This window comes from Phodopus roborovskii, unplaced genomic scaffold, assembly GCF_943737965.1.
Source record: "Phodopus roborovskii unplaced genomic scaffold, PHOROB, whole genome shotgun sequence".
NCBI classification, from domain to species: Eukaryota; Metazoa; Chordata; class Mammalia; order Rodentia; family Cricetidae; genus Phodopus; species Phodopus roborovskii.
In genome coordinates this window covers 26,157,015-26,184,692 of record NW_026126540.1, presented here as the reverse complement: position 1 = coordinate 26,184,692, position 27,678 = coordinate 26,157,015, and the positions used below count along the sequence as shown (strand labels likewise).

The following is a 27,678-nucleotide window of genomic DNA, read 5'->3' as shown; positions in this document are numbered from 1 at the left end:
ACCTGGAAAACATTCCATTTACCGACTCTAAGCTTTGGCATTGTGGATCAGGAAGTAGGGCTGTGGGTAGCCCTGGCTCTGTCCCCTGGCCTGCCTCTTCTTCCCGAGGCCTGCCTTTTCTGGGTCCTTGGACTGGCACACTAAAAACCTGTTTAAAGGAAGCTGAAGCTCTGTTGGTAGAGTCCTGAGCTCCATCACAGCACTGCATACAACCAGGACCAGTGGCTTTGTAATGCCAGTCCTCAAGAAGTGCAAATGGATGGATCGGAATTCATTTTCAGCTGCTTATGTTAGGGGTGTGAGGCCAGCCTTGGGTCACATAAGAAACTATCTCAAAAAAAAAAAAAATCATGTTTAAGTCCCCTCTCCTCCCTCTTTCTTTTTCTCTCCTGGTGCTGAGGACTAATTCCAGATCTCACATGGTAGACAAGTGCTGTACCACTGAGTCACAACCTGGATCAAAGTCCTTTCTCAAATAGGCAGTGCGTCTACACAGTATCAAGCTCAGAAGGGACAGAAAGCTACATAGCGAGAGTAAAACTCTTCTGTGTGCCAGCCCTCAGTACCTTCACTCCAGAGACATGGCTGCTGTTATCAGAATAAGTTTAAGTGTCTTCCCAGAGATGGATGCCACATTTTGTGATCTATATATTTTAATAAACTCTGCTATAGGAGGCTTCTTTTTTCAAGGGAGTGGAGGAATCAGATAGGCAGGGTTTACATGGGAGAGACCCTTGGCTGTGTTTTATGTGAAAATCAGTAGATGTGCTCAAAGTCCTGATAAGCCACAATCCCCAGGATTGGATCAAAGGAAATGAATTATTTTGGGTCTGGGGGCCTCAAAGTATCTGTTTTACTTTGATTTTTTTTTTCCTTCTATGTTGGAAGGACCTTGCCTTAAACTAGGTAAGGCTCTACTAACGAACTACCTGCCTAGCCTTTTCAGGACCAGGAGTATCAACATCACCAGAGAGAAGTTGCTGAGGAATTCAAATTCTCAGGTCCAGCTCCCAGACTAAGAAGTCATAAACTGGGGGTAGACTCCCATATACTGCATTTCTGTTGCTCAGATAAAATACTAGAACCATTTTCTATAGAAGGAACCGACAAGGCAGTCACCATCTTTATAGCTGGGTGTCTACTTCAGGCTCCTTAGCTAAAACTGTTTTCTTCATCTTCTAGGACCCCTCCTACATGTGGAGCAGGCACGCATGATGGCTGACCCTCGGGGCCCTGTAGACCATGGAGTTCAAATTCGCTTTATCACAGAGCAGGAGGGTACTACTGAGATGGGCACCCTTCGTCGTGGTGCAAGACGCCCTGCTAAGGATGCAAGAGCCAGTACCTATGGGGTCGCGGTGCGCGTGCAGGGCATTGCCGGACAGCCTTTTGTGGTGCTTAACAGTGGAGAGAAAGGGAGTGACTCCTTTGGGGTCCAAATCAAGGGGGCCAACAACCGGGGGTCCCCAGGAGCACTGAGCTCTGATTCAGAGCTCCCTGAGAACCCCTACTCTCAAGTCAAGGGGTTACCTGCCCCTTCTCAGGGCAGCACATCTGATGAGGAGCCCAGGGACCACTGGAATGGGAGATTGCTCCGTTCCCAGTCACAAGCCTCTTTGACAGGGCTTGCTTCTGTGGGTCCTAGCAATAGGAGCGCCAGCTTGTTGGAGCTAGCTCCTCAAAAGACTCCCCCGGTTAACACCATTGACACAGCCCCCTTGTCTTCAGTGGACTCACTTATCAACAAGTTTGATAATCAAGTCGGGGGCCAGGCCCGGGGCCGGACTGGCCGCCGTACGCGGACTCTTCCTCATGAACAGCGCAAGCGGAGCCAGAGTCTGGACAGCCGGCTCTCACGGGATACCCGGGATACCCAGAATAGCCGCGAGGATCGGGAACGCCAGTTCCCCAACCACTGGACCCCTGGTACAAAGTATGACAACCACGTGAACAGTTCAAAGCAGCCACCCAAGAGCCAGAGCCCTCTCAGCAGCTTTAGCCGTTCCCGTCAGACTCAAGACTGGGTCCTTCAGAGTTTTGAGGAACCACGGGAGAAAGCACAGGATCCCACCATGGTGCAGGTCAGAAGTCATCCCTCCCCACTGCCAACCCCCAGCTTTGTGTCAGCTCACGGAATCCTTTGTTAATTCGGCTAACACAGGGCAGAGAGTCTGCTTTTTGTTCTCAGTCTTAACCACTTAACACAGACATAAACTTCTAAGGAAAATGGAAACGAGCATGGAGAAGTTAGCCATTCTTCAGTTATCAGCAAATGCTAATTCCCTAGGTCTAGCACCTTTCCTAATGCAAGCTTGGAGGGTATGGGAAGCTCCCCTAATAGTCTTGCTTGAAGTCCATGCTGTCTCCTTTTTTACTCAGGGACGTGACTTCGGTGGGGAGACAAAACTTAAGTGTGTTCTGGAACTCTGTGTGCATTTATAAATTCCAGTATATCTGTCGGTGTTAGCCATAGAGCTCACAGCTGGTTATTATGCAGAGGTCTGTCCGTCCTGAGCAGTGTTGTTAGTTATGTCTGTCTGTCACGCAGAGGTCTGTCCGTCCTGAGCAGTGTTGTTAGTTATGTCTGTCTGTCACGCAGGGGTCTGTCCGTCCTGAGCAGTGTTGTTAGTTATGTCTATCTGTCACGCAGGGGTCTGTCCGTCCTGAGCAGTGTTGTTAGTTATGTCTGTCTGTCACGCAGGGGTCTGTCCGTCCTGAGCAGTGTTGTTAGTTATGTCTGTCTGTCACGCAGGGGTCTGTCCTGAGCAGTGTTGTTAGTTATGCTGAGAGGCTTCATCTCTCCACTGACACCTGTGTTCCATTTGAATCACATATGTACTCTGGCATCCTCTCTTCTTCCTTTCCTTTCTTTTTCTTCTTCATTTTTCCTCCAGTTCAAATCAACACCAGACCTTCTCCGAGACCAGCGGGAGGCAACACCACCAGGCAGTGTGGACCATGTGAAAGCCACCATCTATGGCATCCTAAGGGAGGGGTGAGTGGGGCCCCCACCCAGTAGTGGAAGTTTACACTTCCTTTGTGGCCCCTCTGCCTTTCCTTCCCATCTCTTCCCTCTTCTCTCCTCCCCTCCGTTCACCCGTGCTTCTGTCCTTCTGTCTTTCAGAAGCTCAGAAAGTGAAGTGGCTGTGAGGAGGAAAGTTAGTTTGGTGTTGGAGCAGATGCAGCCTGTGGGGGTGAGTGACCTCCTTTGGGGTTAGGACTAGGGACTTGAGGGCCCCCAGGGACCTGGATGTGGACTCACTTCTACCCCCTTGTCTCCCCACACCTCTGGCAGATGGTTTCTCCTGCTTCTAAGGCCCTGGCAGGGCAGGGTGAGCTTAGCCGAAAAGTGGAGGAGCTTCAGAAAAAACTGGATGAAGAGGTGAAGGTAAGGCAGGTTAGAGGCATGGGAGAGGTGAAGGGCCCAGGGAAGATGAGTGCCCTGGGGATGAGCTAAGCTGGCTTACTGAGTACGAGTATCCCTGGCTGTTTCTGCTGGGCTCAGAGGCATGAGCCACCATGCCCATCTGGGCTGCCTCTTCTGAGTCAATGCTGTCTGTATGTGTGAGACAGGAAGTCAGTGTCCTAGTCCCAGCAAGGCCTTTGAGTTTCTCTGGGTATTTCCCTGGGTAGTACATAATCATTACAGTGGCTGTGCAAAATTTGCTGCAGGATCTTTTCTGATGAGAGATCCAGAAGATCAGAGAGGTTAAGGGAATTGCTTGTGGTAGTAAGTTGCAGAGAAAGGATGAAACAGTGCATCCATTCTTCCTCAAAACTTATGGACACTTTTTTATTTTTACTTTTCTTTTTGGGGTTGGAAGGGCAGGGTCTCAAAAGGACTGGCCCTGAACTCACTATGTTAGCCAAAAATGGCCCTGAACATCTAATCCTCTTGCCCCTACCTCCTAAATTTGGGATTACAGATGTCTATCACCATGCCCAGTTTGTGCCTTGCTGGGGATGGAGCCCCAGGTGTTTGTATGCTAGGCAGGCAGGCACTCTCCTGTCTAGCAGCACCCACAGCTCCAGGCCCTTATGAATCCTTCTTCCTCCTTTCACAGTATTGCCCTGTACATAGATGGAGTTCAGCTCGTGTTGGTTTGCAATCCCCTTGTTAAGGAGGAATCAGAACAGGTTAATAATTATGTGGAATCAAACTTAATGGGTTCCAACCTTGATTCTGGTAATTGCTGACTGAGTAACTGATCTTAGTTCTTTAAGTATCCAAATCCTGTTTCCTTAACACTAAGTGAAGATAATAATATGCTCTTTATTTATTTGTTACAAAATAGATTCCTACAAAGCATAACAGCCTAAAACAAGCCTTTCTCAGTGTCTGAGGACTGAGAATAGGGATCATCTTCTCTGAGCAATTCTGACTCATGGCTGCTATTACTAGAAAACACTTAGGAGACCTAAGTAGGTTTGGAAGGGTTTTTGTTTTGTTTTGTTTTGTTTGACACAAGATTTCACTTTGTAGCCCAAACGGCCTGGAATTCATGGTGATCCTCCTGCTTCTGCCTCCCAAGTGTCAGGATCACAGGGATGTGCTACCATTTGGAGTTATTCTGGCTCTGTCTACAAGCTTTTCCTGTTCTCCATTTCTTTTCTAGAAGCGGCAGAAGCTAGAGCCAACCAGGATTGGGCTAGAGAGGCAGCTGGAGGAGAAGGCTGAAGAGTGCAGCCGACTGCAGGAGCTGCTGGAGAGGAGGAAGGGGGAGGTCCAGCAGAGCGCCAAGGAGTGAGTTTGGATGATGGAGCACATGGGCCACATGGGTTGGCTTCAGGGACCTGGGCTGGACCTGGAGGCCAATCATCCCAGGTTTGAAGGGGTCAGAGGGGAATCTTGAGATGCTGAAGGGGCTGGGACTGTTTTCTTTCCTTTTCTATGGTAATGGTGATAGTGCATGGTCTGAAGATGGGCTGCCTGTCTGGAGGGTTGTAAAATGGCCCTAACAGTGTCTGCCATCTTATGGGATTATTGTGAGGATTTGCTTACTGGTTTAGCAGATGTCTACTGCCTGTGACTGATGTTGTTTATGTGACAGGCCCTGATATGGGCTGCTGAGGTACATCAGTGAGACATGGCAGGTAGGCCCCTCCTCTCCAGAATCTTAGCTCCCAGAGACAGAACAGAGAGTAAACAAGTAGAGTGTGTGAGTAAATTATAACACTTGAGAAGGTGGTGAATACTGCAGGATAGTTCATCAAAGAGTTGGGTATAAATGCTCATTTAAGATGTGGACAGGGGCTCCAAAGCTACACAGAGAAACACTATCTCGGAAAACCAACTAACCAACCAAACAAACAAAAAAAGAAAGCATTTGAAGGGAGCCAGGCAGTGGTGGTGGGTGCTCACCTTTGATCCCAGCACTCAGGCAGAGGCAGGCAGATCTCTGTGAGTTAAGGCCAGCCTGGTCTACAGAGTGAGTGTCAGGACAGCCAGGGCGACACAGAGAAACCCTGTCTTGAAAGTAACAAAAGAAAACAGAAAGAAAAGAGATTTGAGCAGAGGCCTGGAGATGGCTCAGCTGGTAAAGGTACTTAACCACAGAGCCTGAGGACCTGGGACATGCAAGTCCCTGGGATACACAAGTTGGAAAGAGAGAAATGACTCCTGCAGGTTGTTCTTTAACTGCCACACAAGTGTCTCCCTCATACATATACACACAGTAAACAATTAAAAATGTAATAAAGGGGAAGAAAAGATTTAAGTAGGAGCAGGGCATAGTTTATTGGTGAAATGCTTGCCCAATTTGGCAAGGCCCTTCTATCCCTAGCACAGCAAAACCAAATGCAAGAAATAGAAGTTCAGAGGAAATTTAAATGAATCAATGTATATAAGCCTGTACTGCCTCACATAGTACCCAGTGATGCTGTCTATTGTTAGGCTTCAGAACATGAAACACCTCCTGGGCCAGGAAGAAGGGTTACGACATGGGCTGGAGACCCAGGTGAAGGAGCTACAGGTCAAGCTGAAACAGGGCCAGAGTCCTGAGCCTGCAAAGGAGGTTCTCCTGAAGGTAGGAAAAGGGTTGTATATTCTAGCCTCGGTTCCATGTAGCATCCCCAGGCCTGCTCTTCCACAGTTTCCTTGAAGTATGGAGATCAGGCAGGTTTCACCAGTACTCTTCAGTGTGCTCCCAGGCAGACATGCCCAGGCAGTTCAGAGGGCAAAAAGCACCTAATACCGTACTAGTACCAAGTTTAAATATATTTTCTTTTTGGATATGGGACTTCACTGGCTTGTCCATTCTGACCTCACAATTTGTGATTCTTCTGCCTTAGCCTTCTAGTTACTGGGGTTAGGAGCATATGCCACCCTGCCAAGCTCTCAATAAGTATTTTTGGCTAGATGGGTGAGTTTTTAAATATACAGAGTAAGTCCTAATATGGTTACTTCCAAGCCTCCACCTTCCCTTTCTCCAGGATTTGTTAGAAACCCGGGAACTTCTGGAAGAGGTCTTAGAGGGAAAACAACGAATAGAGGAGCAGCTGAGGCTGAGGGAACGAGAGCTGACAGCCCTGAAGGGGGCCCTGAAAGAGGAGGTGGCCTCCCATGACCAGGAAGTGGAACATGTCCGGCTGCAATACCAGAGAGACACGGAGCAGCTTCGCAGGAGCATGCAAGATGCGACCCAGGCATGTGACAAGAACTGGGAGAGGACGGCACTGCCAGGGAATGGGGCTGCCTTTTTAGTGTATTTTTGGGCTTCTCATGTGAGATGTAGTGGGAACCTTGGTTAGGAAACCTACCAGAGCAGAGAGAGGAGTTCCAGGCTAGAAGTTAACCGCAAGAATATGTGGTCTGACTCCATGGGGAAATAATGGAGGGGGCTTCCTAGTATCATCCTAGGGTGTCAGTGTGTGGCTGTATGGTACTCTCTGGGACTCAGCTTCCTCTCTGCCTTAAAGTGAACTTTGCCCTCTAGACCTCCTGGTGCCCATTTTCCTCCTTCCTTAGGACCATGCTGCTGTGGAAGCCGAGAGGCAGAAGATGTCTTCCCTGGTACGGGAGCTGCAAAAGGAGCTAGAGGAGACCTCAGAGGAGACAGGGCATTGGCAGAACATGTTCCAGAAAAACAAGGAGGAGCTGAGAGCCACCAAGCAGGAGTAAGACCCTCCTGCCTTTTGCAGGGGCTTTTAACCTGACTCTTGTACCCCATTGCCTTTCTCTCACATGATGCTCTCACACACGCTTTCCGAAGCTGCTGTTCTCCAGGTCCACTAATTCTGTGTGGAATTCTGAGTGTCTGTGGGAATGGCCTCTAGAGAGCTGTTCCTTTTGTCGTTTGAATCTGCCCTATATGGGAACTCTGACCTTGATCTTTTATCCTTTGCTTATAACTTGGCTGGACTCAGACTTCTGCAGCTACGAATGGAGAAGGAAGAGATGGAAGAGGAACTTGGGGAGAAGATGGAGATTTTACAGAGGGACTTAGAGCAGGCTCGAGCCAGTGCAAGAGACACTCACCAGGTTGAAGAGCTCAAAAAGGTACTTGGCACTTGGGGCACAGACTGCAGGTCGGGGTGACCCCTGCCTCACTGATGCACCTCTGCCTGGGCTAGTGGGCTGTCTCCAGGAGTGTTGTTTCCAGTTTTGGCTTCCCAGCTCTGCAGGATGGTGTCCTTGTTGGTTATAGGTGGAAGCTGCTGAAGCTGCTACTTACCTCCTAGAAGACATCAGAGATAGCTAAATATATGTGGATTTGTAAAACTTTAGGGTCAGTTTTGCAGGCTCAGAACCTTAATTTGGTTAGCACTGGAAAAATAGCTCCGTCAGAGAGAAGCTCATTAGCTACGTGATGAAGCAAATGTTTTGTAAGAATGCCTGTTTATTCATTTACATTGAGAAATATAATTCCTGGATTCGAGTGCTGGGATCAACTTGGCTGGCTGACCTACTTTTGAAACCAAATTGTAATCTGAAGGCGGTTTGGAAAAGAGTCTGGACATGGTACTTAAGGGGGCCCAGTGTTTGATGAGCATCTCTCCAATATCCCAAGTCACTGTCTTGTGGCAGGGTTAAAGTCACTGTCTTGTGGCAGGGTGGTGACACAACACTCCAAGATTCTTTCTTTGATCTTTTTTTTTTTTTTTAAGTCAATCCTTTCTTCATCATGCATGGATGATGTTTATAAGTCATGAGAAAGTCATAAAAATTGAAATAAACACAAGTTTCATACTTGTAATTTATGAAAGATAAGAATACAGCTAATAGGCCAGGTGGTGGTGGTGCACACCTTTAATCCCAGCACTTGGAAGGGAGGCAGAGGCAGGTGGATCTGAGTTAGAAGCCAGCCTGAGTTCTAGAGGGAGTTCTAGGACAGCCAGGGCTACACAGAGAACCCCCCCCCACACACACACACAAAAGAATGCAGTTAATAGATTGAGTATGGCAAAGCATGTCTTTAATTTTACCAATTGAGAGGCAGAGGCAGGTGACTTTCTGTGAGCTTGAGGCTAGCCTATTATACATAGTGAGTCTCAGGATAGCCAATAGGGAGAACTTGTCTCAAATCTCTCCCTCAGAAAGAACTCCCTCTCCAAAACAAAACAAAATAGAAACAAACAAAAAAAGAAAACAGCTAATTATTTTTAGATGACATAAAATTATGTTGTATGATTGTGACGTTACAAATACCTAGGAGAGTCTGAAACCTATTGGTATATTAGCTGACATGGCCCACTTGACAGCCCTCCACATGATTTCATTTATTATTATGTCTCAAATAGGAGGTGTGTTTTATCAAGCATTTAAACAAGATATAGATTAAGGAAGCAGCCTAACCAAGTCAAATGCAGTCCAACCAGCAGACTCTGTTTTCTCTTCTTTGTAGTGAGTGTGTGAGTGTGTCTCCATTACAGTCACTGCAAGCCTGGGGCTCTGCAGCCTTACTAGCTATTTCTAAATTTCAAAAGTGCTTAATAAGTAATTTAAATGCCCTTTAAAAATTTTAAGATGCATTAGTATTTATTATTGTACATTTTTGTGTTTTGGTGGGTTTTTTTAGACTGCCAGTCTTGTTTTAGTTTTGTGTTCATCTATTCTTCTTCCATGTGGTTTCTAATAGTGTTATATTTTATGTACCTATAAAATTCCTCCATTTTTGGTTGTTTGAGACCAAGTCATACTATGTAGACTAGTCTGGCCTTGAACTCACAGTGATCTGCCTGCCTCTGTTTCCTCGTGCTGGGATAAATGCACCACCACACTTGGCCCAAATTTTCTCCTTTTAAAATAGACAGTTTTAGTGGTGTTTAGTATATTCATATTGCAAAGCCATCACCATTATCCAGTTACAGAATATTTTAATCCTCCCTCAGAGCCCCCCATGCTCCTTAGTGGCCATTCTCTCCATGCCCTGACAACTTTTTCTCTCCAGATTTGCATGACCTGAACATTTCATGTCATTGTAATTCTATAACATGTGGGTTTTCATTTCTGACTTTTTTTATCTGAAGTACTTTTTTCAAGACTCAACTGTGCGGTAGCAAGTGCCTTCATCTTTTTCTTTCTATGTGTATTAGGTTTTAGAGATAGGGTCTTATGTAGTCCAGGTTTGCCTGGAACTTACTATGTAGTTGAGGGTCCCTTGAACTCCTGATTCTCCTGCCTTCTGTGTGTTGGAATATAGGTGTACACCACCATGCCTGGCTTCACCCAGTTTTATGGATGAATAATGTTCTGTTCTTGATTAGTGTATTTTGTTGTTTTTTTTTTTTTTTTTTTTTTTTTTATTTTATGTGCATTGGTGTTTTGCCTGCATGTATGTTTGTGTGAGGGTGTCAGATCTTGGAGTTAACGACAGTTGTTAGCTGCCATAGATGCGGGGAATTGAACACAAGTCCTCTGGAAGAACAGCCAGTGCTTGTAACAGCTGAGCCTTCTCTTCAGCCCAATTATTGTATTTTGTTCATTTTCCAAATTTAGGACATGTGGATTGCTTCTATGTTTGACGTACAGTGACTGATCTTGCTATAAGCAGTTTTGTGAGAACTGTCAGTTTTCATGGGCATATCGCCAAGAATAGGATTGCTTTGTCCTGTGGTTAGTCTATGTTCAGCTTTTTGTGGATCTGCCCATTTGCTGTCTAAAGTGGCCTTATCATTTGTATTCCTTTCCATGATGTGTGAGAGCCTTATTTTCTCCACATGCTGCAACCTCATTACAGCTGTCCCTACTGTTTTCTTTCCCTTCTAGGAGCTAAGACGCACCCAGGGGGAGCTTAGAGAGCTTCAGGCAGAGCGCCAAAGCCAGGAGGTAGCTGGGCGACAGCGGGACCAAGAGTTAGAGGCACAGCTGGCTGTGCTGAGGGCTGAGGCTGATCGAGGCCGAGACCTGGAACAGCAGAAACTCCAGCTACAAAAGACCCTGCAGAAACTGCGGCAGGACTGTGAAGAGGCTTCCAAGGCAAGGGGAGTGGGCCCAGGGCTCAGGAGGAGGAGGAGGCTGAGGGGTCAGGAGGGCTGAGAAGCCAGAGAGCCTTCAAAGTTACCTGTGATGGGTATGTACTGAGCAGTGTTGGAGGCTCATGTGTGTGGCGGATTGCAGGTTTGGCAGAGGGGGCTGCATTTATCTATGTAGGGGTAGGATTATCCAGAAAGTCCCTGGTTGGGGCCACCTCTCCATGCCTGGCTCCTGTGAACTTTTGGTGAGCTCTTAGGTGACCGTTTTCCTGGATATGCGTGTGTACCCCACGGTCTGAGCCAATTCTCCCAACTGTCCGCAGGCTAAGCTGGCATCAGAGGCAGAGGCCAAGGTGCTGGGGCAGCGTCGGGCAACAGTGGAAACCACACTTCGGGAGACCCAGGAGGAAAACGATGAATTCCGAAGGCGCATCCTGGGTCTGGAGCAGCAGCTGAAGGAGGCCCGAGGCCTGGCGGAGGGTGGGGAAGCGGTGGAGGCACGACTTCGGGACAAAGTGCATCGCTTAGAGGTAAGCTCTCCTGTCCACCTCATGGCCTCTCCTACCCTCAAGCCTTCTACCTTAAACCCCCGTTCTTGGTACTCAGCCATTGGTTTTAGTGTGTCAGCATGCACTGCGCTCCTTGTCTGTTTGCCGCCTTGGGTTTTACTGCCAGCGTACCAGTGTATGCTGTTACTTTGCCCTCACAATATCTATTAAGCTTGGGTTTGTTTCCTGGAGTGACTTAGTGTGAGGGTTTCAAACTTTGCACGGCTACTTTTGTCTCCTCTCTCCCACCCTTTGTTTGCTCTGTGTTTGATTTCTTGGCTAGTTCCTCTGTGCCTGTTTGCACTGCCCACTCTGTTGTTTTTTGAGACAGGGTCTCATTAGATAAGATAGCCCTACCTGGCCTGGAACTCACCATGTAGACTAGGCTGACCTTGAACTCACAGAGGTCTGCTTGCTTTTTCCTCACAAATTCTGGGGTTAGAGCCATGTGTCACCACACCCAGCACTACTTTTTTCATTAAATAACTCCCCTACCTTTCCCATCTACCTACCTCCTAAATTTTGCCGTCTCTCAGCCCAACCTTCCCTCTCTCCCTCTCCCCAGGTAGAGAAACAGCAGCTAGAGGAGACTCTGAATGCTGCCCAGGAGGAGGCAGGGAGCCTGGCAGCAGCCAAGCGGGCTCTGGAGGTCCGGCTGGATGAGGCCCAGCGGGAGTTGTCCCGCCTTGGCCAGGAACAGCAGGCACTGAACCGGGCCCTAGAGGAAGAGGGGAGGCAGCGGGAAGCTCTCCGAAGGAGCAAGGCAGAGCTGGAGGAGCAGAAGCGTTTACTGAACAAGACTGTGGACCGACTCAACCAAGAGGTAAACATGGGTTGTGTGTACCCTCAGGAAGAGGTATGAGTCCTGCAGAAACCAACCCTGGAAATGGGTCAGCATGTGTGACGTTAATTTTCTTCAAATCTTACTTTCTTAAAAAGGCTTTTATTATTATTTATCATCATCATCAGGGTCTTGGTTTGTTTTTTGAGACAGGATCTTTCTATGTAACCCCGGCTGCCCTGGAAGTCACTATGTAGGCCAGGGTGGCCTTGAACCCACAGATTTCCACCTGCCTCTGTCTCTCAAGTGCTGGGATTAAGGGTGTGTACCACCACGCTTGGCCCTAATTATTTTTAACTTAGGTCTATATATCTGTCCATGTGGTGGTTTATATGTGTGCATATGAGTACAGTACCCAAGGAGGTCAGAAGAGGACATTAAGACTCCTGGAGCTAGAGTTACAGGCAGTTTGGGGCTGCCCAGTAAGGGTGCTAAAAGCTGAACTCAGGTCCTCTGTAAGTGCAGTATGTACTCTTAACCACAGCCATTTCTCCAGACCTTCCTCCCCCTTTTTTTTTGAGACAGATCTTATGTAGCTAAAACTAACTCTATATGTGTGCTACCATGCCTAGCCAGATGTGATATTCTACTTATGTGGCAGTGGTTTTGTCCTGGGGTCTTCCTTCTTGGAGTTTGCTTTAAAAGTCTAGAAGACCTAAACATAAGACTCATCATTAGTAAAGGTTTAACTTTTGGGGAAAGGAAGAAGAAAGGGAGATTAGGAAATCAAATTACTTCTGTTGACAAGGTTCTTCCTCCCAATCTTATTTTTGCAAAGCAAGGCCAACTACTAGCAATACTAGAAAATAAAAAACATTTTATTTTCTCTGAAAAAGCAGTTGAGGATTTGTCATAATTCTTTTTTGGTGGTATATCTTTTAACTGCGTCACCATGTTTTCAGAAATATGGTCAGTGAAGGTTTACTTAGTACCAGCCACTGTTAAAAGTACTTTAAATAATTAGCATAACTCGATATCAACTCAACAGTGTAGGCACTGTTGTTATCCCATCTTAAAGATGGGAAAATGAGATCAGAGATGATAAGTAATAAAGCTATGATCCATCCAGACATTTGAATATAACTACTAGTTGTACTAGGGATCTAGACCAGGAAAGCCAGAGAGGGCTTCTTGACAGTAAGGAGGTTCTTGGGAGACTTCTGGGAGCTGGGGTAGAGAAGGGACAGGACATTTGGTACAGAGGTGCCATGCTGAAAAAGATGCTTTTCTCTACATTTTAGCTGGAGCAGATTGGGGATGACTCTAAGCTAGCCCTGCAGCAGCTTCAGTCCCAGATGGAAGATTACAAGGAAAAGGCCAGGAGGGAAGTAGCTGATGCCCAGCGCCAGGCCAAGGATTGGGCCAGCGAGGCTGAAAAGAATTCAGGGGGGCTGAGCCGGCTTCAGGATGAGGTAGGAGCCTAAAAATGACTGGGAAGTGTCCTTTGGTTTGAAGTCATTGCCTCCTTACTGAACCTGTAGGTTGGAGTGCTAGGACCCAGACTTAGGTATAACCATTGGTGTGGCATATGAGGACAGAAGAGGGGATGCATCATCTATACAGCAGGGGCTTTCAAACTGCTGCTGCATATTAGTGTCACCTGGGAAGGTTTTTAAGACACGTTTCTCTGTGTAGCCCTGCCTCGAACTCACAGAGATCCGCCTGCCTTTGCCTCCCTAATGCCAGGATTAAAGGTGTGTGCCACCAATGCTTGTTCAATATTTTAAAAAATCTTAATGCCTAAGCATCATTTCATATTACCTAGATCATAATTTGGGACCTAGGATTGATAGTTCTTTTTGTTTTGAGATAGGGTCTCCCTATGGCTAGCCTTAAACTCTCAGAGTTCTGTTTGTCTCTGTCTCCTAAATGCTAAAGGATTTAAGGCATGCACTACCATGTCTGACAGTATTGGCAGGGTTTTTGTTATTATTATTTTGTTTTTTCAAGACAGGGTTTCTCTGTGTAGCTTTGGAGCCTGTCCTGGAACTCTCTGTAGACCAGGCTGGCCTTGAACTCACTGAGATCCTCTTGCCTCTGCCTCCTGAATGCTGGAATTAAAGATGAGCTCTATTACTGCTTGGTGCATTGGTCATTTTAAAACCTCTTTAAATAGGTACAATGGTGCCTGCTCCCCAGTAAAAGTCTCAAGTAATTCCCGTTTGTGTAGAAAGTTCTAAGACGATAAAAGAAATGAACTAAAAGTATTCTTCTGTCACCATGACCTGGCAGTTCTAAGCAAGCTGACGTTCCAGCCTGGCGCTATAGAATGTCAGTGTGAAATACTTCTTCCCTTGGGCAGACTGCTCCCACCTTCTACCCCTACATTTCAACTAGGCTGAGCTGTTGTATGTTGTCTTTGGGTCCAGCTGCAAAGGTTGCGGCAGGCCCTGCAGACATCCCAGGCTGAGCGGGACACAGCCCGGCTGGACAAAGAGCTGCTGGCCCAGCGACTGCAGGGGCTAGAGCAGGAGGCTGAGAACAAGAAGCGCACCCAGGACGACAAGGCTCGACAGCTGAAGAACCTCGAGGTAAAGGCACAGACAAGCTGGGAGGGGAGAGAGGGGGTCCTGGGTTGGTGCATGTGACGTGCGTGAGCAGGGAAAGGAGCCAGTGTATCTCAAGCCCTTTTCTATACTAGAGAATAAAATTTGAGAAGTCACAATAGATGCTTTTGCTGGGTTACTATGTTTTTTAAAGTATGAACTAAATGCAGATGTTGAGAAATGTTTAGATGTAAAAGTCTGGATTTCTGTCATCTTTTGCATTTGGACGGTGTTAGCACTGACCTTCTTAGACCTGCATGTCTGCATGTCACACTAGTTGGCTAGAGTGAATGGTAGTCTTCAATTTGCTGTATTTGTAAGTAAGAATAATAGCAACGAGCATATAATGCACTGTGGGTACGGTGCATTAGAGCTCAGAATCTCCCTGTAAGGTAGATAGTCTCCCTTTTACAGATAAGGAAAACTGAGATACAGAGATAAGTAACCTCCCAGTGGTTATGGGTTCAGGGTCAGAATGTGGTAGGTCTGATTTTCAGACCCAAGTGGTTGGCCCGAATCCATGCTCTTATGGTGCTGTGTGGCTTAAATTTGCCCCACACTGTGAAAATGTTGCTTTGAGCATTTCCACCCTGGCCTCTGCTGGGGAACTTGAGTTTCACTTTCAGTTTTTCCACTAGGGAAATAGTTCAAGAAGGAATGGATCCTAGGGTTTGCCTTCCTGGTCAGCAGAGGGCGCTGGCTCCATGGTGGCTTTGAGCATTGAGGTTTCTGGAATGTGTTGGGAGAAATGGGGGCCTTGATCTGAGTTTGTTGTTCTAGGGCCCAGAATTTGGGACAGAGTTGACCTTTTGTCCTTCTGCCTCAGGAGAAAGTCTCAAGGCTGGAAGCAGAGTTAGATGAAGAAAAGAACACTGTGGAACTGTTAACAGAGCGTGTGAACCGTGGCCGGGACCAGGTGACTCCCTTGAGCCCTCACTGTGACACTGTGGCTCTCTCTAAGGCAGCTTTGCTCTCCTGTCTTTTGTAACCTGGACTGTTCTGGCAAGGCAGTCTGCTTCAGGCTCTCATCAGCTTTGGAAAGGGTAGTCAGGTTTCCTTAGGTGGAAGGAAGCCAAGAACTGGAGTCTGGGTACAGTCCTAACTGCCCAGGCTGTGCTGACCCTAGTGAGGACTGTCTCAGTCCAGAATGCTGGTTGTGGGATTTGGGGAGCCTTCTTTCAAATGATTCCTCCCATTTGAATAGCTATAACTTCTTCTTTTAACCTAACACCCAATCATCTCTTTTTTGTTTTTGTTTGGTTTTTTTTTTTTTTTTTTTTTTTTTTTTTTTTTTTTGAGACACGGTCTCCATGTGGTTCTGGCTGGCCTTGGAACATGCTGTGTAGACCAGGCTGGCCTCATACTCACAGGCTGCCTCCCAAGTGCTGGGATTAAAGGCATGGACCACCATGCCCACCTCCCAATATCACTTTATAGTATTCTACTATTTCCCCTCCCATAAAACTCCTATTGATATCGTAATACAAAATGCATTCGGTCCAATTTCAAAAGTCCCTGTAGTTTTCCAGTTCCAGTACTGTTCCGAAGTCCAAAGTTCAAAGTCTGTTCTGAGACTCAAAGCAGTCTTTTTATTGTAAGCTCCACACCCATGTCTAGCATCCAGTGCTCATGGTGACATCGTCTGGCTCTGTTGGTTTTGGGTAGTCTTTCTCCCGCTTTGCTACCTGCAGCACACATAGCCTCCCTTTTCTCTCACCAGCACTTGGTGCCTGCATCTTTCCACTGCAAATGTCCCGCATTCTCAGTACCTTAGACATGTTAGTTCTCCGATGCAATTTGGGCTGCACTTTCACAGATTATGCAGTGGCCTTTCAGGGCTGCTTACAAGAAACTGATTTTTGGGGATGCAATCCAGCATAATGAGGAAGGAGGATGAAGAGTGTATGATAGCTAGTCAGGCCATTGAGAGTGGAGTGCTGGTAATTCAGGGTGAGAGTGCTTAGTTGCCTGAGAATTTGGGGGGGAGGTGTCTCAGGGTTCAGAGAGTGTCTATCTTCCAGGGATCTGCTTCTGTTAATTCACTTTGCTGGTTTAGCATTCTTTAGTCTTCCCCAAGTCTAATTCTTCTCTTCTATCCCTAATAGGTGGATCAGCTGAGGACAGAACTTATGCAAGAGAGGTCTGCTCGGCAAGACTTGGAGTGTGACAAAATCTCCTTGGAGAGACAGGTGAGAAGGAGTTTTGGGGATAGATTCTGGGGCCAGACAGAGGATCACCTAGAGTGCTAACTAGGGGATCTTCCCATCTTTCTCAGAACAAGGACTTGAAGACCCGGTTGGCTAGCTCAGAAGGCTTCCAGAAACCCAGTGCCAGCTTCTCTCAGCTTGAGGCCCAGAATCAACAGTTACAAGAGCGGCTGCAAGCTGACGAGAGGTGATATGCACCTGTCATTCATCCCTCTTTCCCTCCCTTTCTTTCTCTGGGTTTTTCTTCTCTGGGTCTCCCTTCATCTTCCACCTCACGTGTGGCCAATCTGGCCTCATCCTCAGGGAGTTCCCCTTGCTCCTGGATAGAACAGAGTTGTGGAAATTCTGGATCTTCCCCATCCACTAGTGAAGCTCATGACAGAAAAGTCCTTGGAGGTGGTACAGTGCTAAGTAAAGCAACAGCTTTAGTAAAGAAATGGCAACAGCCACAGACCTCCTTTCCTGCTCTCTCGTAGAGAGAAGACAGTTCTGCAATCCACCAATCGGAAACTAGAACGGAGAGTTAAAGAGCTCTCTATCCAGATCGATGATGAGCGGCAGCACGTCAACGACCAGAAGGACCAGGTGAGGACATGGCACTCTATGGGCACTCCATGGGGCTGTTCTCTCCAAGGCCAGAGGAGGTCAGTGTCTTCCACACTTAGAATTTGCTTGTGTAAGGATGAGATTAGCTTGAGAGGTCGAGCCTAGAATAGTCATGCATCTGTATTGAGTGTGCTAGTTTCTCTGTGTGTTATATGTACATGAACTCATTGAATCCCCATGTGTTTTGCTTGTGTATTCTTGTGCACATATTTGCATGTGTGTGTGTAGAGGCCAGAGGAAAACCTTGGGTGTTACTCATTGGACACTATCCAGCATCTGTTAATTTATTTATTTTGAGGCAAGGTCTCTCATTGGCCTGGAACTTGCTGAGTAGGTTAGGTTAGCTAGTGTGAGGAGACTGTATGGCAAGCACTTTATTTATTGAGCTATCTCCTCTGCTCCCTAACCTCCTCTCAACAATTCCCTGAGGCTGGAGGACTTACACAAGGTCACAACATTTTGGGGAGGGGATGGGGGTAATTGTCCCTTGTCAGAATCATTGCAGAGGAGGCCCTAGTCCTTAGGAGTAAATACTTTTCTAACGTGGGGGTATGCTATCCTGCTTAGCTAAGCCTGAGGGTGAAGACTTTGAAGCGGCAGGTGGATGAAGCTGAAGAGGAAATTGAGCGTCTGGACAGCCTGAGGAAGAAGGCACAGAGGGAACTGGAGGAACAGCATGAGGTCAATGAACAGCTCCAGGCCCGGATCAAATCCTTGGAAAAGGATGCCTGGTATGGCCACCTTTCTGTACCTTGCTCTGTACTGAGCCCGAGGTGGGGGTGGGGGTGGGCCCTGTGAGCCATGTGAGCAGCTTTAGGTCTTTGTGTGGAAGGGTGATGGTCTCAGTCTGCTCCTTCTCTCTCCGACTCAGGCGAAAAGCTTCCCGCTCAGCTGCCGAGGTGGCCCTCAAACAAGAGGGGCTGAGCTCCGATGAGGAATTTGACAGTGTCTACGACCCCTCATCCATTGCATCACTGCTCACAGAGAGCAACCTGCAGACCAGTTCCTGTTAGTGCATGCTCTGCTATGGACCACAGATGGGGAAGCCCATCTCGGCCAGCCCTGCTCTGCTTTGCTCTGTCCTGCCTGCCTCAGAGTCTTCTTTTCCTATGGGTGACCTGATTCAGACTTTGGACTGGGAAGGGTCAGAGTGATGGTGATAAACACGGTAGCAATGAGCTGGTGGGTGGGCTTGTCCTTGTCACTGGAAGAATGGGTAGGCCCTCTGAGCCCTTCCTATAGGTGCTCACCTCTCCCTCATCTCCCTTAGTGTGGGACTAATGGTCAACATGTGTACACGGAAGGGGGCTGCAAAGGACAGGGAAGAATGGGTGTTGCCATGTATGTAAAGCTTTATTTCTTTAATATTTAACCATATGGCTCAGGGAAATGCCCAATGTTCTGCTCCCTGGATCCCTGCAACCTTTTTTCCTCCCATTTTGAAGCAGGGGAGGGAACAGTATGGGTAATGGGCATGCAGGCGTGGCTCTACCCACTTTTCAGATACTTCTTTTTGCACAGTCATGGGCCCATGAGTAGTCCCTAGCATCTCTTCAGTTGCAATATTTTTGTTTTCTGCAAGTCACTGTGTCCAGGAGACCTCTTGTCTCCTTCCCATCTTTACCGTCCCTGCCTTGCTGCTCTACTCTCAGTGCCTTAGCAGATTGAGATGAGGATGCTGCTCTTGCCTTTCATAAATCCGCACATTCATACCTCTCCAAAGACCAGCCTTTCCTCATGGGGGCCCTCACCTGTCCTCCTTCCCTAGTGACTGGGCAGGAGAGAGACAGGCTGCTCTGCCAACCAGCCCCCGGGAGACGGGCTTCCATGGGTCTTGGTAAGGTGGTGGGGACTGGTTCCTTCGGCTCAGGGCTTCCATCTTTCTTTTTTGCCCTCTGTGACTGGATGCTGCCATAAAGTGGTTGTACCTGGGAACCATGAGGACTGTTTATACAGGCTCTGAAAGCAAACATCTGATCCCTGTGGCCTCCTTGTGGTTTCTCTGACCAGATGTGCCCAGCCTCGATGGGAAACAACAGATCCCTGCTTTTCTCAGGAAGTGGGCCCTGATTCAGAGCTTTGCCTGGGTTTAGATGCTGACTGTCAGTATGATGGGAAGGGGTAATGGAGAATTTATTCCTCCTTTGAGTTAATTTGGAGTGTGCCAAGCTCTTGGGGGGGGGGGTGAAGGTAATGGGGATGGTTCACCTCTTATTTCCAAAGTAAGTTCTGTTCTCATCAATCACATGTAATTTCATGAATTGAAAAAAAAAGATATTCTATAAATCAGATATTTTCTCCTAATCCAATCCAGCCTTGGTTTATTTTAAATTAAATATTAAAATGTCTATATTGAAATTCCTGTCTTCATTTTCCTGGATAATTTGAAGGTCTACTCTAAAGTTTGTTTTTTTAAAAATAATTTATTTAACCTTATTTTTTGTGCATTGGTGTGAAGGTATCTGACCCCCTGGAACTTGACTTACAGTTGTGAGTTGCCATGTGGGTGCTGGGAATTGAACACAGGTCCTCTAGAAGAGTAGCTAGTGCTCTTAACCCCTGAGCCATCTCTCCAGCCCTAAGTTTTGTTTTATATTTTTTAAAACATCTCTGTGTGTGTGTGTGTGTGTGTGTATGTGCATGTGAATGTATGTGCATGCATATGTGTGTGTTTATGTATGTTCTCTGACCTCCATAGGTCGGAGAGCAACTTCTGAGAGTCCTTACTTTCCACAGTGTGGGTCCTGGGGATTGAACTCAGGCTTGGCAGCAGGCACCTTTACCTGTTAAGCAGGCCTTATTTCAAGAAGTCATTTAAACTGTACATTAAAATGAGGCTTTACCTCATTTTTAGAGGTCTCTCATAACTGATCAGGGATCTAGGAAACAAGGACTAATAGAACCATTCTTTCCTGACAATTTCTGGGAATAGTAAGGAATGCTGCATTAGTTATTCTTCTGCTGCTGTGATAAAACACCATGACAAAGGCAACCTAGTGTTTATTTGGGCTTACAGTTCCAGAAGGCTAAGAGTCTCACCATAATGATGAGGAGTCACAGTGGCAGGCAGGCAGAGGATTGATAGCTCATGTCCCAAACCACAAGCAGGAAAGCAGAGAAAAAAAAAAAAAAAAAAAAACTGGGGAGTCTTTGAACTTGAAAAGCCTGCCCCAGTGACAGAATTCCACCAGCAAGACTACATTTACTCAATCTCTCAAATAGTGCCTCTGGATCGGGGACTTTTCTCGCCAAACCACCACAAGTGCCTTCTTTGAGGGACAGAGAAGAGACCAGAACTGGATTTTTCTCCTCTCCTAGGTCACTGGTATCGCCAGCTTTTACCTTCCGGGTGTAGAGCAAACATCCAATTCTAACTGGCAAGTGACTCAGAGACCAGCTCACTCCCCCTCACTTGAAGGAGCTAGCTGTTCACCAAAACGAATTCTATCTGTAGTAGTACCGCCTAGTTAAGCTGACGGTCAGCCCTTACACACTGCCTGTCCTCCCTGTAGATCAGCCAGTGGGATAGCCATCTACCAGAGTTCAGCCCTCAAGATTCCAGCCTAGCCTTAGGAGAAGCAAATGCCATTGGTGCAGTTGAGATTCACCTTTTAAGGCAATGTGTCCCGCCTCTCCCCACCATATAAGGGCAGCTTCTGCAAAACAAGCCCCACCCAGAGCTCAGCTGGCTTTGGCTTTTGACTTTGGCCTGGGCGGCTTGCCAGGGATAAGCACCTGCCAGACTGGCTTAGACTAGTCCTAGTGAGCTGGCCCTTGGTGCCTGCCTTTTTAACACAGAGGAAAGATTTACTCAGTTCTAAAAACCCTACAGGCTGGATTACATTTAGGGAGAGGAGAGACCATAGAAGCATGTGCCGGCCCCAACTCACTATTTACTTATCCTGGAGTACTGAAAAGAGACAAGACTGAGATACCATCACAGATATTACCGGAAGTAAAGCTTTTATTGAGCGACCACCCAACCTTCACTCCCGAGCCCCACTTTTATGTAAATACGAGGTTAACGCTAGTAGGCAAGTTCTGAAGCCTCTTGGAACCGCCCATCTCTCTCTTCCGTTCAACTCATTGACAAATACCGCGTTGGGCGTGGCCCGCCTTAAGCCCCGCCCCGACGCGCCTATACAAGTGGGCGGTTCGGCGCGCGCCCGCCCAGTTGTCGCCGGACCTCAGAGTTGAGGACGCTTGTGCGACCTCCGTGGAAAGATGAACGGGACGCGGAACTGGTGTACCTTGGTGGACGTGCACCCGGAGAGCCAGACCGCGGTAGGTCCTCACGCTCACCCCGCCTTCCCGCCTGGGCACGGTGGCCTTCCAGTCGCGCCGCTCCCGAGTTCGTGCTGACCTAGCCGACATCACCTGACGCCCGACTTGGTGCGGTCAGTCCCGGTCACCCGGTGCGCTTTCTTACTTTGCCGTGTGGCAGATGGTGGCATGGGAGGCACGGGTCGGAGCCCTGGCGGCTCCCGGGCTGAGGAGTACCTGCCCTTGACCGGGACACTGCGGCCCCAGCCCGGGGACATGGCGCGTTACTCAGGCGTCTCGTGGGCAGCTGGATAGGGTCGTGGGAGACGCTCAAGGGACCAGATACCCGCGCCGTTTCGGACATTGTGCCGGTCCAGGCCGGTTAGGCTTTTCCGCGTGTCCCGATGGCCTCAGAAGCCCTTCAAAGACTTTTATGGTACTTCGGGTGATCCTTTAACTAGAAAAGGGGCAGAGGGTGGAATCCTAGGGCTGGGAATTGGCCAGAGATTTTACCTTTCACTAAGAGAATGAATAGACCTTTCCACTCGACGGTACCCTCTTTCGGATTTCTCCTTTTTTTTTTTTTCTTTTTTTTTTTTTTTTCCATCTGGCTTCCTGGGCTTTGCTTCCGTGTCCCGTTGCCAAGTCCCGAGAGGGGATGAAGGTGATGTCTTGGAACCCAGGCAGGACGAGAACCCTCCTGGAGAGGGTTAGGGAGAGAGAGAACACATTCTCCAGAGCAAGCCAGTTTTCCCTGTTTCCCCCCATGCCCTCCCCACTCCAGCACCCTCAGCTGACCGCATGACTTTTCTTTCTCCGGTGGAAAAAGCCAGTAATTTGATGCTGAATGTTTCTAGGCGTTGCTGGGGGATCCAAATACACCGTAGATCTGTGCTAATTAATTGATTTCCAAGCTATTGTGGGAGAGTTGAAATGAGAGCCAAGGTGATGGGGGGGGTTGTGGCCCCCCCATCTGATTGCTTGGCTTCTGCCTGTCTCAGCATGTCCCTGAGGCAAAGCTAACCGGGCCACAGCTGGATTATGGCTCTTCTTCAAAGAATAGTTGTAGAATAGGTGCTCATTTGAAGTTGAGTACAGCTGATCATTGACGCCTATTCACTGCCCCCTTGACAATTTTGTCTAGAAGTATGAATGTTTCTGCCACATTACAAGTCTTGACACTTCCCAAACCTCAGCCTTTCCCACCAGGTAAGAAAGAGATGCTGACCAAATGCAAAACAAAACAAAACCAACAACCAATCAGCCTCAAGTCCTCCATGCTCTTGCTGTTTTGGAATGATTAGTACAGGGAAAGAATGTGGAATGAGTAAGAGTGAGGGGTTGGTTGTGGGCTTGTTTTCATTTGGTGTAGAAAAAAGACCCATATCATATAGGAGAAAGATGTTTAAGACCATAGCAACACAAAGAAGGAGTTGCTGCTGTCCCTTGATTTCTTTGTTGCTTGTTTGATGGGATAGAAAACAGAGAAGGAAAATAGCAAGGAATTTGCTTTTGGGCATAAGTAGGTTTAGAATTAACTAGAGAGCTTTGTATTAGAGGGGAGGCAGGCTAGACTTGAGGCTTACTTTGCTTTTAAGCTGGGAATGAAATAACCCTTGCCTGGGTTTCCTCTTGGAGACATTCCTGAATTCTTGAGGAGGAAGGTCAGATGGTAAACAATCAATCAGTCAGGAGACAGGGTTTGTCCTGGATTCCTCTCCTCTGAGCCAGTCTGCAGATAGAATTTATGGCTCTGGACAGTCCCTGGGAACCTGTCATGTAGTCATACACTCATACCACTGAACGGTGCTCAGCTAGGTTGCAAAAGGTCCCAGTAAATAAACGAATCAACGGATGTCTGATTTATGTGGTGCTGGGGTTTGAACCCAGGACTTTGGACATGCCAGGCAAGCATTCAGCTCATTGAGCAATGTCCCCAACAAAACCCACACCCCCATCAGGAAGGTACTGTAAGTACTGAGGATTGAACCCCCAGCCCCCAGAATTTGGGAGTGTAGACGGTTGGAGCCAGAATCCTGGGACCATGTGTCTTTTAGTGCCTTGTACTTTGATGTGGAAGTACAGCTAATACACTGTACTGCTTATATTGTTGGACATTGGTAAAGGCAAACTCTTTCAAAACTTCAGACCATAGCCACTATTGGGTCTGAAATCAACACAGTGGGGCATTCCTTTCCCACCACTGTTTTTGGGAGTGCTTTTCTCTTCCCTTAATAAACGGTCTCTATTCTTATCACTAAGCAAACAAACAAAAACATAATGGGAAGGATTGGCATAGTGGATACACCTTAGATCCTAGAACTTGGAAGACAGAAGAAGATGGATCTCTGGGAATTTGAGGCCAGCCTGCTAAATATCAAATTCTAGGTCAGCCATAACTACATACCTTGCAAGACCTTGTCTCAAAACAAACAAACAAACAATGGACGAGAAGCAGTATTTAAAAAAAAAAAAAAAAAGAGCTAACATCCCTGGAGTGTTGGCAAGATCTTTTGGACAAAATATTGTGTCAGCTATGTGTGAGTTTGTAGGGATTAAAGGTGCAGACTACCGTGTCTGGTTGTAAATGTATTTTAATGTCAAAAATGCTTGTTTGAAAGTGACTTTGGTAAATTATATTGGCATAGAAAGTACAAATGAATATCAAACTCATTCTTATTAGACATTTCTATTACCTTCCTTTGTTTATAGTAAACAGCACAAAGTGACCTAGCTACCTTAAGAGGAACTTACTAGAAGGAAAGAACAGTGCTCAGAAGGTAAAGGAAAGCTTAAAAAGTTCAAATGAAGGGAATCCTGGGAAGCAGCATGGATGCTTTCTACTCCTGGGTGATTCCAGCTGATTTAGATTCTTTTGGCATTCTTCTGATAGTCCAGGGAGGGGTACCATTGTCCCCTGGCCTTCTCCTTACCTAGGGTAGAGCAGGGTTCCAGGACTGGCAGGTTTACAAGGTTGCCCAGTGAAGGACTGGGTGGGTACTGCAGAGCAAAACACAAATGTTGTCACCGGTGCAGGACTATGAGGTTGTGTGTAAAAGAGACCATGTCTGTGCCTTAGACTCTGGCATGGGTGATTGGCCCGCCTTCCTCCTTCCCTCCCTGTCTCCCTCATTCCCTCCCTCCCTCTGACTTTACATTTTTAGTTGTAAGCCTAGTCTTTAACAGCCCCCTTTGACCTTTAAAATGAAAAGAACACATGTTAAAGGGTTAGAGAGATGGCTAAGTGGTTCAGAGCTCTAGTTGATTTGATTCTCAGCACCCACTTAGTAGCTAACAAGCACCACAACTTCAGTTCCTTTTCTAATCTTCATGGGCACCAGGCATGTGGTATATATACATACATGTAGGAAAAGCATTCACATGTATAAAATAAACAAGTAAATAGCATTTAAAGAATACCTGTACATAATTCATTTTTATTTTTTATTTTTAGTTTTTGGCATTTTGAGGCAAGGTCTCATGTACCCTAAGCTAACATGAAACTCCTGGTCCTCCCATCTCTACCTCCCAAGTGCTGGGCTTTTAGCACACACCACCACATCCTGCTCTTGTACATGAGTTAAAAAACAAAACTAATGTCAAATGGTTTTTGAAAAATATATAGTTATTCTCTATTTTAAGTTCTACTATATGGAAGTGTAGCAGTTTCTTTCAGTTCTTACCTGTTTTGTCTGATGTGAACCTGTTTCTAGATAAAATGCTTATAGTAATGTTTTTCTTTTCTCTTTTAAAAATTACATTTGTTTATTTACTTGGGGGGCAGGAGTGGGGATATGCCATGGCACATGAGTAGAGGCTGGAGACATGTCAGGGAAGTCCATTCTCTCCTGCCCGTGGTTTGGGTTTGGCATCAGACACCTTTTTGCTAAGCCATTTTTTAGTTCACTCCTTTCCCTCAGAGTTTCTTGTATTCATGCTGTTCTCAAACCCCGAGATGGGTTCTGCTCTTCCTTCCTGCCTTCACCTCCTGAATGCTAAGGTTACAATCATTTGACAACATACCTGATTTATGTGGTGCTGGGGGTTGAACCCAGGACTTTGGGCATGCCAGGCAAGCTTTCTTCTAGTTGAGCTACACCCCAAGTCCAACCGACCCCCAGGCCCCACCTGGAAAACACTGAGGTACAGAGGATTAAACCTGGGCCTCATGAACGCTAAGCAAGTGCTCTACCACAGAGCTGCGTTTCCAGTCCTCCGCACCATCAGTTTTAGATATCTACTGACTTGTGTTGTAGGAATTATAAGGAGTTTATATTCTGATTTTTTTTTTTAGGCATTTTTCTTGTGATTGCAATGTAACCACACTTTGTAGTTGACCTGTGATTTCTATTAGTAGCATTGTGGTTAAAAGAGCATGGTTCTAGGGCTGCTGGATTGCTTGCCTGACATGCACAAGGCCCTGGATTGGATCACCTGCCCTATGCAAACTATGTATAGTGGCACATGCCTAAAATGCCAGCGCTTAGTCAGGAAGATCGGAAGTACAAGGTCATCATTGGTACATAGGGAGTTCAAGGCCAGCCTGGGATACTTGAGAACTTGTCTCAAAGTAAATTAATTAATAATTTAAAAGCTTTTTAAAAGAAGACAGCATAACTTTGTGAGTCTGACTACGTGCTTTGCTAGAGTACTTTGGTAATTAATTTCTTCATTTTCAGTTTCCTCATATGTAAGAAGAGAATAATCATGCCTTCTCATAAGATCATTATGAGGATTAAGTAAGATAATATGTATGAAATATTAAACATAGTGCTTGGCACGTGGTAAGTGTTCAGATGTTAGCTATTATTTTCTGTTTGCTACTGGTGTGGACTGCATTGTTTTAACTGCATCTGGGTACCCAAGCCTATGGTGGAGGAACTAGGAGGATTCTTTGTGCGTGCGTGCATGTGCGTGTGCTTTCTCCTCCGTCTCTGGGGTTCTGTACTCTGGTTATCATCACGCTTGTATAAGCAAGCACTTTACCCATTGAAGCATCTCCACTTCCTCCAGGCCACCTCCTTTTGAGGCAGGGTCTCATACTATATCCAGGCTGGCCTAGAACTAAGGTAGCCCAGGGTGGCCTCAGATTTGCTGTGGTCCTCAGCCTCCAAAGTGTTAAGATTGAAGGCGAGTGCCACTATGTCTGGCCTGACTTTGGTCAAGTTTTGCTTCTTTTCATTTTGGCATTTGCTGCAGCTTCTTTCTTTTCCTTTTTTGTTTGTTTGTTTGTTTGTTTGTTTGTTTGTTATTTTTTAGGATTTTTATTTATTATGTATACAGAGTTTGCCTGCATACCAGAAGAGGGCACCAGATCTCATTACAGATGATTGTGAGCCACCATGTAGTTGCTGGGATTTCAGGATCTCTGGAAGAGGAGCCAGGGCTCTTAACCTCTGAGCCATCTCTCCAGTCCTGTTTTTGTTTTTTTCAGACAGGGTTTTTCTGTGTAGCCATGGTTGTTCTGGAACTCACTGTAGATCAGGCTGGCCTCGAACTCAGAGATTCACCTGCCTCTGCCTCCCAAGCTCTGGGATTAAAGTTGTGCACCACCACATTTACTTATTCGTACCTGTTCCTTTCCCCTTTCCTTGTTATTCCGGGTCCCTTTGCCAGTGGAGAGTGGCGAGAGTAACGGGACTGTGGGTAGACCCAGGATGGAGTCAACAGGGCTGGGCTTTAACAGTGATATTGAAGGTTAATGGTCCTCTTTCTACTTCTTTCCATTTCTCCTGGCCAAGGGGGTGGCTGTATTCTGGGCTCTCTGGGCTATTCTTTTTTTTTTTTTTTTTTTTTTTTTTTTAATTTATTTGTTTTTTACATTAGAGTCCCAGTTCCCCCTCCCTCTGAGCTATTCTTTTTTTTTTTCTTTTTTTTTCTTTTTATTAATCTCTGTGTTACCTTTCCTTATACACTGTATCCCCCCCCCCCCCCAATTCTTCCTCCCTCCTTTTTTAAAATTTCTTTTTTCTTGTTTGGAGACAGGATCTCTTTCTCTATAGTCCTGGCTGTCCTAGAACTTGCTATGTAGACCAGGCTGGCCTTGAACTCACAGAAAAAACCTGCCTCTACCTCCCAAGTGCTGGGGTTAAAGGCTTGTACTACCACACCTGGCTTTTTTTTTTTTTTTTTTTTTTTTTTTTTCTGCTGGGGGAGGGGGGTGTCTTGGCAAAACTGTGTGGATTTGGAATTTGTTTTACCTGCTGTGTTATGAACCTTTGTCTTTACTATGGATTAGAGGCTTTCTATAAGAC

The 27,678-nt window shown here is 46.6% G+C and overlaps 2 protein-coding genes across 3 annotated transcripts in view; both read left to right on the top strand.

Annotated features, from left to right (window-relative positions):
* Nucleotides 1-1,182: 1,182 nt before the first annotated feature.
* Cgn (cingulin) lies at nucleotides 1,183-19,334 on the top strand. The gene is made up of 20 exons (XM_051198792.1): nucleotides 1,183-2,081; nucleotides 2,895-2,995; nucleotides 3,125-3,194; nucleotides 3,296-3,388; nucleotides 4,617-4,744; nucleotides 5,894-6,026; nucleotides 6,433-6,645; nucleotides 6,968-7,116; nucleotides 7,366-7,498; nucleotides 10,208-10,417; nucleotides 10,737-10,943; nucleotides 11,527-11,784; nucleotides 13,044-13,214; nucleotides 14,172-14,333; nucleotides 15,175-15,264; nucleotides 16,454-16,537; nucleotides 16,624-16,742; nucleotides 17,032-17,140; nucleotides 17,729-17,892; nucleotides 18,033-19,334. Exons 1-20 carry the CDS (start codon nucleotides 1,212-1,214, stop codon nucleotides 18,172-18,174), a joined length of 3,606 nt encoding a protein of 1,201 aa, XP_051054749.1. The 5' UTR covers nucleotides 1,183-1,211; the 3' UTR covers nucleotides 18,175-19,334.
* A 1,944-nt stretch (nucleotides 19,335-21,278) lies between these two features.
* Tuft1 (tuftelin 1) overlaps nucleotides 21,279-27,678 on the top strand; it is a 41,896-nt gene continuing 35,496 nt past the window's right edge. The window contains exon 1 of one of the 2 annotated variants that reach the window (XM_051198791.1): nucleotides 21,279-21,445. In XM_051198791.1, coding sequence (XP_051054748.1) covers nucleotides 21,386-21,445 — 60 coding nt within the window. In that variant the 5' untranslated portion in view covers nucleotides 21,279-21,385. The remainder of the gene's footprint in view (nucleotides 21,446-27,678) is intronic. The other variant, XM_051198790.1, reaches the window with a different exon arrangement.

What these genes read in the sequence shown, in the direction of transcription:
- Cgn (XM_051198792.1), top strand. Translation starts at nt 1,212, where the DNA reads ATGATGGCTGACCCTCGGGGCCCTGTAGACCATGGAGTTCAAATTCGC. An exon ending in TATGGCATCCTAAGGGAGGG is followed by an intron (nt 2,996 to 3,124) that starts GTGAGTGGGGCC and finishes TCTGTCTTTCAG; the next exon opens with AAGCTCAGAAAGTGAAGTGG. An exon ending in CGGCTGCAAGCTGACGAGAG is followed by an intron (nt 16,743 to 17,031) that starts GTGATATGCACC and finishes GCTCTCTCGTAG; the next exon opens with AGAGAAGACAGTTCTGCAAT.